This window comes from Apis mellifera (genome assembly GCF_003254395.2).
Source record: "Apis mellifera strain DH4 linkage group LG15 unlocalized genomic scaffold, Amel_HAv3.1 GroupUN_70_associated_to_Group15, whole genome shotgun sequence".
In the NCBI taxonomy this organism is placed as follows: Eukaryota; Metazoa; Arthropoda; class Insecta; order Hymenoptera; family Apidae; genus Apis; species Apis mellifera.
This window is the reverse complement of record NW_020555850.1, coordinates 7,012-17,804: the sequence shown is the minus strand read 5'-3', so window position 1 is coordinate 17,804 and position 10,793 is coordinate 7,012. Positions and strand designations below refer to the sequence as shown.

The window sequence follows — 10,793 nt, the reverse complement described above, 5'->3', positions numbered from 1 at the left end:
TAAGTTCAAACACACTAATAACACAACCACTTGAACACTTACGCCACCGAAACACTATGAACCACAAATTATAGTTTATTTATAACAAAAACTCATAAAAATTCGAATAAGAACACGAGCGACATTAAAAAGCGTTCGCCGTCCACTAGTACACAAGCTTCCTCAATAAATAGAACAAAGGGAATCTCGTTAATCCATTCATGCGCGTCACTAATTAGATGACGAGGCATTTGGCTATGTTTTGCGCCTACGATCAGAAGGATCGTGGCGGAATTTCGAGGATACCTCCTCGTGGGGTTCATTATTTAAGGCTGTAATTTTATATGTCCGCGGACTTAACTTTCTAGCGTCACTGCCACGAGATCTGCCCGCGGGCTCGGAAAAATTAGGAACGGGGACCCTTTCGGGAGGCGCACTTAGCCGTACGCTTTAGCGTACGTTGTCCAGGGAGTGCCTCGCGGAGGCGTCGCCCCAGATTCTACACGGTAGAATCTGCCCCGCGCCCTAGACGTACAATAGTACGTCAGGACTTGCACCGCTCGGTGTAAAGGCCGAGACGGGCTCTGTTGTTTATCAGCTGGCAGCTGCTTCGTCTTTTTAATGTCGACCAGTAGTCTCGTTCTTTTGTTAAATTTGGATTGGCCTTGCGGCTTCGTCATCTTTAAAACAATAAATAAATAAATAAATAATGTGTTATAATATAAAAATAAAATAAATAAATAGATTTTTACTTTTAACGATCACGTAGTGTGATCGTAGTCCAGGAATTCATTTGCCATTTCGATCGACGATCGGAGGGCTATGAGCGAAGCCGTCAGGGCATGTTTTGTTTGAAGCCCTAGGACTTTTAGATTTTCTATAGTGGCTCGGGGCACTGCCCCTCTGCTCCCGATAACCACTGGCAGAACTCTGCTCTCTTTTGCTTTCAAGTCTCTTCTCATAATTTCCGCTGTCTCTTTGTATTTGTTTTCTTTTTCTTTGTAGGCCTTGTTTAGGGAATCATTGTTTTCGTATCTTACGGTGACGTCCACGACGTATACCTTGTCATGGTCTTTTATGACCATATCTGGTTTACGTCTGTCACCGTTTACCTCTACTTCTGGTTCCCTAAATATCACGTATTCTTTAGAGACATTCTTTGCGATAAGATCGCAGATTTCGTCGTGTCTTTTTATTCTTTTGTTCTTTGTATGGGTGCATAGTCCCAATATATGTCCTAGGGTTTCCACCTGGACGCCGCATCTCCGACAGTTTATGTCTATGTCTCTTTTCGCTCTGTGGAGTGCTGCTTTTGTGCCATATGTATTTGTTCTCAGTTTTAGTGCGTCCAGGTATCGAGACGGTCTCAGCATTTCGGGGTTGTATAACCAGGCATTCCCGGTTTTATCCCCGAAAAATTCTTTTATGCCTTGTCCTTGCGAAATTAAAGTTTTCCATTTGTTTGTATCCGCCCTCTTGAGTTTTTTACGCGTTTCCTCGATTTCTTCTATTCCACATGGCCATTGTAGGCCTATGGACGTGGCGTATCTTTTCACCATTCCCTCTTGCCCGTTAAGTGCTATCTTGACGGCATTATCCTCTGACCTTGTCATTAGTATACTATGTTTTAGTTTGGCCAGCTTGACTATGTTCGCCACCCGCTGGATCCCTAGACCGCCATGGCTCTTATCAGTGTATATTAGTCCGTCCGTGGTGGACGGATGGAGGTGCAATATTTCCTTTATTATAGTTTTGAGCTCTTTATCGATTAGGTCTAGGTCCCCAGAGGGGGAGGATTTGCCACCAATTTATGTATGTATCTTGGCAAGAGGTAGGTTCTTATAAGGTTGATTTTTTGATGCGGCTTAAGTTTCAGCTGTTTGACAGTTCTAGCCGCATCGATGATTTCTTTTATCGAGGTTTTGCACAACCCTCTCCATGGATTGAAGTTGGTTCCTAGGTATTTGATTGCTGCTTCTGGGTCGGCATACGGGATACGTTGCTGACCCAACGTCAACTGTGGGTCTCCTAGGAACCACGTTTTGTTCTGCCGTTTGATTTCGAAGGTTGTGCATTTTTCGGCGGATACTTTCATTTTCAGGTCGTCCAGATATTCATTGATGAGCCGATTTTGCTTATCGGCTGTTTCTTTGTCTTTCGCCAAAAGGACAAGGTCGTCGGCGAAGGCGAGAACTGAAATGTTCTCGTTTTCTAATTTAATGCCCTCCGTCGTCTCGTCCAGTGTCCCTATTATGGGATCTATTATCAAGTTGAAAAGCAGTGGCGATAGCGGGTCTCCCTGTTTGACTCCTCTCAGTATGTCCACTGGCAGTGTTTTCTTGTCTCTGCAATATATAATAGTTTTACAACCTATGTACATTTTTTGAATGTATTCGCATATGGGCGATGGGACTCCTTTGTTCATCAGACTTTGGCTTATTTCGCCGTGGGGAACCGTGTCGAAGGCTTTGGAAATGTCTATTATGGTTATGATTCCACCTGAGTCCTCTTTCATTTTGGTTAAGGCACTACTGAGAATGGCTATATTATTTTTACAGCCATCCTCCTGTGTAAACCCCTTCTGTCTTATGTGCTGCTTTATTTTCGACCGTAATTTACGGTCGATCATAGCCGAATATATTCTTCCCAGCAGAGACCCGATGGTGATTGGTCTCCAGTTCTCAACCTCTTCCGCGCTCTTCCCCGGTTTGGGAATAAGCGTGGTTCGGTTGGTTTTCCACTGTGCTGGGTATATTCGGTGCAGCATGAGGAGGTTACACAGTTTGGCGAATACGTGTAGTGCCCCTTTCTTTCTCAGGTGGAATTTCTTTATCTGGTCCGCGCCGGCTGCGGTGTCGGACTTTATCTTTTTGAATTTTTCGACAAGGCTCTCCAGGGCGATTGGAGTCCAAATTTCGCTCATATCGATATTGTTGCACATAGGTTGGTTTCTGTGAGTTTTTTCCGGGCCTATTTGGCCCCATAGACTTTTATATAGTGGACCCACTGAGTCGGCCTCAGGGAGATTAACCACTTCTCTGCCACTGCTAGACTCACCCGATAACGCCAACTCCAGAAGCCTTCGTGGGCTCTTTTTATAGAGCTCCTGGTGTTTGGCATATAAGAACTTTTTTCTATTGTTATGGGTGGTCTTTCTTTTTGTAGTCTTTTGACTCTTACGTCGGCTCCCCTTTCTTTCCGTTGTTGGGGATTGAGTTAGGGAGTCGACAAATTGTTCAAGAAGGGTGCCCACCTCTTGTTCAGTTACCCCTTCATTCATAGCCATTCTTTCGATGGCTTCTTCCACCTTTCGAAGGGAGTCTTCCTCTTCGAGGTGGTTTGTTCTTATACTTTGTATAAACGGCTCCTTCCAGCTATCGTTTGGAGCCGTTTGTTGCATATCTCCTCCTCCTTCGTCCTCCGTGGCCGATTCGTATATGCTCTCTTCCGATGAGTCGGAAGGAGGAGGTCCCGTTTCATCAGTTGTGGCCACGTCTTCGGGTTCCTGAACGGGCAGGAGCCTTCTTTTGTCGCTGATTTGTTTTAGTGTCTTGTCGGGGAAATATTCTTTGAGCGCTACGTTCGGCTGTTTTAAGTGTTTGTAGCGCTCGTTAAGTTTTATCAAGAGGTCCGTTTCCTCTTTGGACCAGACCGAGGCTCTGTTGGTTGGTCTGGTATTTCCCCGACTGGTGCCTTGTGTTCTTTTCAAGTTCCTAATCGCTGGATGTCTATGTAGCTCGTGCATAGACAATCCTCTTTGCGTTAGGAACGATTCCTCGCAGGAGTCGCATTTAAATTTGGCAACACCCTTGGCTTCTTTGCGTCCCTTACACTTGGGTAAGTGACACCTGCAGCCATGGAGTTTCTCGAATTCTTTCTGGCATGCAGCGCACCTCCATATTATTTCGCCTTTAGGGTGTTGCGTGTCTTTGTGTTTTAAGTATTGGCTTTCCTGGAGGAATCTTTGGTTCCTTCCTTCAATGTGGCACCATAAGCATTGTATCTGCCGTTCAGGGGCAGTTCGATGGTTTGTTTCTCAGTCCGTGGACATGCCTGGTCGTCATAAGTGGCCTTCCACCGCAGCGGACACGTCCGCCACGGGACCCCAGGGCCAGGGGGCCCCCGTGTCCGAGGCTCTTCTTCTCTATTACTCGACATTTTAATTTGGTTTATCCTTTGGGAATTATAGTACTCCCGACACTTTCCTTCCGTTAGACTTCTGCTCCTTGTTCTTTCCGGTTGTTGGCACAGGCCATCAAAGAGGGTCGGCGATCGGCCAGCTATCAGGTTCGTTTTAACGCATGTAGGTGATACCCACAGATGGTTTGGGCACAAGGTACCCGTTATAGATCCTCCTCATATACACATGATTAATTTTATTCGCGCTGACGGTTGGCAATCGCCTGCTCTCTTAGCTATGGGTAGGGGTCGCTGCTCCCCATCGGTGTGCACCTCACCGCCCTTGCCTCGCTGTAGCCGGTTTCAAACTCTATGATCCTCCGGAGAGGAGTCGATAAAATATTCCAGCGGGACCACGTGGAGTAAACTACGACTTGAGGCTATATATTGCGCTTTGTGCCCCTAGCAACTATCTCAAGAGCTCCGCTTCCAACAGAACCAATGCTTCCGCGCCACACCTCTCTGAGTGCGTTACTAGCCGCCGCAATGGCGATTGGTAATTCGGCCGCTAGCGGCATATTGCTCATTACCACCACCGGCGTATTGCTTTGCGCAACCGCTGACAAATTGTTTACAAATAAACAACTAGAATAAAAAATTACATTTACTATTAAACAAACATTTTTTTAATCAATTGATAAATAATCATATTATTTTAATGTAATAAAACTCACATCAGATGTAGTAAATTTTGTGAACGTTAATGATCGTTTTCTTCTATCGTCAAAATTCTTATGACTGTACATTGCATAAACTTTGTTGAAGTATTTGTCATACCTATTAATAATAACAAATGCGCGAAATCCTTTGCTATTTAATAATAATATGATTGTTGCGATTTCAACTTTTATTATTTACAATTTTATTTTTTATTTTTGTTGCAAATTTTTTAAATTCGAGCGACAGATTACGAGAGGTATTATGGTTATTCCATTATTATATATTATTTATAATTATTTATAATTATATACACATATATATACTTTAAAAAAAACAATGTTGAACATGAATCTTGAATCTGAGAATCAACCATTGTCATAAATAATGAAAGTTCCATTAGAAAATATATCTTTTATTTTTTTGAGATTGTGGTTTATTGCATGAAAATTTTTGTTGAAAATATAAATTAAAAAAAGTTTAAAAAGAATCAATGATCGCATAAAAGCTTTCACGAAGTTACATCGCAGTACATAAAAGTAAAAATCTTATGTCCGCTTCTATGTGATCCGTTGCAAAGCACTTGACGTAAATATAACTTGTTAAATGGTTGTTATATCTCAATCTCGACTATTATTGAGAGTTTGGAAAATATAAAGCAACTATATTCGCTCGTAAATCAGTATTAAAATCTACACTATTGAAAATGCTAATAGCTATTGAAAATAAAATTTAAATTATCTGTTTCACAGTTTTAGTTGCATATAACGGAGATTCACGCAATACGTTATAAGAATGTCGACGTCAGAAAAAAACGATACTATCATTTGCCATATCTGACATAGATTTTATTACAAAATAATGTGATTACCAATCGATCATCATCGATATCACCAATTGATTTAAGGAATATTTATTTAATAATAAACATTTAAAAATAAATTCATTTAAAAATAAATCATTTTATTCTATTCATTATATAAGTTTCTAAAAAAAATATATAAATAAAAGCAAAAATAACAAAATTACAGCAAAGAATAAATATGTGGAATCTTATTTATCATAACAAAATCCCCTTTATATCCCACCAATACCTTCAACGTAGAGAGAATTCTCAAGATTCTTTTCTGAAATTATTGAATTACAAGTGATCAAGTGATCGGTTTTGATGATAATGCAACGAAATGAACCAACGTGTATGTTGATCCGATGATATAGCGTGTGTGTATGTTATTTTTCAATAATATTTCATTTGTAATTTATTTTACGTAAGTATTGCGTGTAAATTTATAAAAAATTAATTCGTTCGTCAACGTTAAGAAAAATATTCAGAAGATGATGATCCATTTGATGTTTCATTTTCAAAGCTCAAGTTAAAGTAAATTTTCGATGAATGATTGATTTTATCTATTTATTGATAATAATACTATTTTCTAACAAATATTGTTTCTTAATGTAGTATAGATTGTAGTGCATGATTTATTTTTTTTATTCAAAATATGTAATATTGATCGTTCATTTGTTAGAAAAGTTTTATATTAGTTTTTTTAATATTATAATATTTTATCAATGACAATTAATTAATTTATTCATTGTTCGTGATGTAATTCGATATAATTTTTTATCAATAAAAAATATTTGTTATATTCAACACATTTTTTCAAGATATGTTGTTTCGACTTGTTCGTACTCGAACGGCGGTATGTAGCCAACGCTATTGACCCGGCTCGACTAGTCTACGTGCTCCACGTTTTTGATAATAACTATTTTTTTTGTTAATAAAATTTTTTTGTTTAATGTTAATTTTTTTGTTAATTTTTTTCGTTAACAAAATTGTAACGAAAATTTTTGCTTGAAATTTCACAAATCCCTAGTTTACGGATGACCGCACATTTTTGAAACACGCATATATATTACATCCGATATAACTGAAATTATATTATATATATAATTGATATATAAACATCAATTCTATAGAATTAGAATCGATATAAAGAATTGATTTTTATAGAATGATTTGTGATGTATGCGACGTTGTTATGCACAAGAATACACCTATGATCCTAATGATTAATGCGGATTGTTTGCATGATATCAATTTTTTAGTAGAATGCTGCTGTTATGATATCTCCATGTTTCGAGAAAAGAATAATAAATTATTCATTTTATAGACCACCATACAGTCATCGGTCATTATATGTCATTTATTGTCATTTTATATGGTAAATTAATATTATTAAAATTAATTATTAAAATTTTTTAAAAATTATTTCAAGCGGTTATAGAATTGACAAAATTTGTATTGAAAATATATGTTATCTATATAACAAAATTTGTATATTGAGTCATTTGTGATATCTCATATTATATGTCACCAATATGTTTTTATAAAACTTTGCATCGTTTATTGAAAATTCATTGTGCTGTCATTTGAAACTAAAGAAAACAATAAGTATTTTCATCCTAACAAAAAAACTACCCAAAAGAATTTTTAAAAAATTTTTTAAAAAATTTTTAATCGTTTATTATTGATTTTAGATCCATTTATAAATAATTTAAAAAAATTCAAAATACATTTTCTCAAACGAAAACGCTTGATATGCTGCTTCCTATATATTTTTCTCAATTTCATAATGAATATGATGCTTTGAATTTTGATATCGAATCAACATTATCATAAAAAAAAAATTTAAAAAAAAAAAATCAATATATGAGATCGAATAACTTCATGTTAAATTTCGAATATATACATGGTGTTCCAAAAATATATAAACCTACCAGTTAACTGCATATTTTTTAAGTAATTTAAACAATATTTTTTTTTTTCAAAGATTTTCGTTACGGTTTCGTTAACGAGTTTACAAGAAACTTTGATCGATCACGGAGCGAATAGACTAATCGAGTTGTAACAATAGTTATGTCAAATACATGTTGGAAAAGGAATGTGTTAAATATAATAAATATTTTTTTATCAATCAAAAATTATATCAAATTTAATCCGTCATTTAAAATGAATAATACCAAATTGTGATAAATAAAAAAATGTATATAAAACTTTTCTAATAAATACGAACGATATACGTACAATAATAATAATAAAATAATAATATATATTTGAATAAAAGAAATAAATGATATATAATTGCATTAAATTAAAAAAAAATTGATTTAAAAATAAATAGAAATAAATATCAGACACTTACCGAAAATTCAACTCAAGCTCTGAAATCCTTCCTTTCGAATATTATTCCTTAACATTGATATTCTTATCATTCTAAATTAATTCTTGATAAATTTATAAAATAATATATGAAAATAATGAATAATGAGAACATATCTATCAATTATTTGTCTGCACAGTCATCAACGTCGATTGTAAAAGGATTCTTTTTAAATAGAAGCGTGTGCGTGTGCATCTATTTTCAATTTATTTTTCATCAACCAATATCTCCTTTTCTTTTTAATTTTAAAAATTTCTGTTCTTTTTTTTTAACATTTCTGATGCAATTATTATTTAACTTGATGTGATTCATTTGCATATGATGAAATATGCATGTCAAGTGGATGCAATTTGCAAAAAAAAGTATAAATATTTCGAATTTTGTAAATACAAATCTCAAAGATAAAAATGAACTTAATTAGAGAAAAAGTTGTAAGATAAAATTCGATGCAATAAAAGGCAGAAAATATATTAGAAATATGCTGAAAAGAAGTCTCGCGAAGCAAAGAAATCTTGCGAATCCAATTGGTTAATTGGAAAGAAATGTTTATATTTTACACATGCACTTTACCGTGGTATTTATCACATTTATTATTCCAAAACGACGATCTATACGATATTTAAATCTCGATAGCGTAAGTATAGAATCCAAAGAATTCTAATGTATCAATATAATATAAAATTTTTTTATTCTCGTAATATGTGTAGACTAATTATGATTTGTAATAATAGTTTAATTTATAAATATAATTTTATATTCAAATTAAGATAATAATTGTATATATACGAATAAGCTAGATATACTATAAATATATTAATATTATATCAAAATAATTAATAATTTTGAAAAATTTTTCAACTTCCATTCTTAGACAATTATCCTAACGTAACTTTATAAATGAAAATAATTTTTACGATTTTGAATATTCAAATTATAGCTCTTTTATTACTGTGTTAATATGTAGTGATGAAATTATTAACAAAGCGTTTGAAGTTGTGATAAACGATCTTAACGAAGAATCCCTCTTGCTTCTGAATTGTCTTGCGAGACTTCTTTCCAGAAGGGTACAATAACGTATAACAAACGTATATAAATCGTTTTTAAATTATGGATATATAATTATTGAAAAATAGATAAATACATCGACCATATGCAAGAATAATTTCATTTATAGAATACGAAAAGAAAAAAAAATTATTAAAACTTATAAATTGATCGAATATCATAATAATCAACAAATATTTTTATAATAAGGAAGAAAGAGAAATTTGATTCGCGCTTTTACGTCTTTTCAATAAAATTTTCACGAATGAAAATTTCTAAAATTATTCTGATGGAATAGATTTATGATGTTCAAAACAATAAACAAAAACGAAAAAAGAATTTCATAATTAAGAATTCTATTCTTAAATTGTACAAAATAAAATTTGTGTTATTCATAAACATATTTATATAACAGTATATACAATAATATTTTAAAATACTAAAACATAAAGGAAATTTTATTTAAAAAGATGAAAATCACATTTCTATTTTTATTCCTATATTATTTCTATTTTTATTTTCAATTGCGCATTTAAAAATATATTACTAATAATGTGAAAATCATTATTTGATTGAAAACAATGTCAATTAATTTTGTTAAAAAAAGGAAAGACAAATAAAACACGCGACAACTCGAACAAGCTCCGAAAAATCTTTCATCGTTTTAGAACAATTCAAAAAGAAATTTCAATTCATCAATTTATGATTTTTCATAGATAGAAATTGTTGAAATGTGAAATTAAAAATAAATTTTAAAAAATTATATTCGTTTAAATGCGTATTTCTCAAAATAAAAATTTATAGATATTCCATTCAACAAATTTCCAAAATTATATACGATTTGAAAATTTAATAATTATTCATAGTTATTCTCTGAAAAATTATTCGTGTAACGTAAGTTTTTTTTAAATATTTTATTTATTTTATTTTTAAAATTGACTATTTTTAATAGAAAAAAATCTTATTAAATTTAAAAGACCGTTTTTCTTTATTTTTCAAAAAATTATTTATATTTTAAATACATTTATAAAAATATCGTATTGTTTCAAAATAAGCAACAATCGTTTCACTCGAAAGAAACAAATCTCATTTCTTTGTTTAAAATCACACGCAAAGTAAAAGACCATAAATCTTTACATCATTTGAAATCATTAAGTAATAAAGTAAGATGACATTTTATTTTTTCTAAAGAATAACACTGTTGATGTATTGTTTTCAACTAACTTCGAGTTCTTCGCTCGTTCTTGTACCTTTCCTTATCTTCTTCCGAGGACAAGGACAAGCTAAATAGTATACAATAACAATTGACCAGTCCTGAGTTATATGCCTATTTTGGAAAGATAATTGTGTTCAGATTTAAAACTAATCGCAGATTACAATGGATAATGTAATTATTTCTTCATTTTAAAAAATTAAATTTTAAAAATTGTAATAATAAAATTGTATAATAAAAATTAAAATAAAGTTAAGATGCAGTTTAAAATAATATAAAGAAATAATAATATTTTATTCAACAATGGTCTCGGTTTAAAAGAAATAAAAATTATAACTTTATTCCTGTTCCTTTTAATTGTCAGGATTACGCAAATAAAATTTTATGCAACGAAAAAGCAACATTAAAAAAAGAAAAAAACAGGAGCAAAAAAATAAATATAATCGTTGTTATTAAATGTTATATCTACATTTCAAAATATTTAAAAAATATGTTTTTTT

General features: G+C 32.9%; 1 protein-coding gene across 1 annotated transcript; it reads right to left on the bottom strand.

Annotated features, from left to right (window-relative positions):
• Positions 1 to 416: 416 nt before the first annotated feature.
• On the bottom strand, positions 417 to 4,676 carry LOC107965822 (retrovirus-related Pol polyprotein from type-1 retrotransposable element R2). The gene is made up of 5 exons (XM_026445951.1): positions 4,550 to 4,676; positions 3,928 to 4,331; positions 1,784 to 3,856; positions 777 to 1,718; positions 417 to 659 (listed from the first exon to the last, which is right to left on the bottom strand). The coding sequence occupies exons 1-5, from the start codon at positions 4,674 to 4,676 to the stop codon at positions 417 to 419; spliced, it is 3,789 nt and encodes a 1,262-aa protein (XP_026301736.1).
• Positions 4,677 to 10,793: the final 6,117 nt, after the last annotated feature.

Excerpts from the sequence above, each read along its gene's own strand:
- LOC107965822 (XM_026445951.1), bottom strand. The coding sequence starts at position 4,676 with ATGCCGCTAGCGGCCGAATTACCAATCGCCATTGCGGCGGCTAGTAAC. Across the intron at positions 4,332-4,549 it reads AGTTGCTAGGGGCACAAAGC|GATCTATAACGGGTACCTTG; the intron begins GCAATATATAGC and ends GTATATGAGGAG. Across the intron at positions 660-776 it reads TCCGATCGTCGATCGAAATG|ATGACGAAGCCGCAAGGCCA; the intron begins GCAAATGAATTC and ends ATTGTTTTAAAG.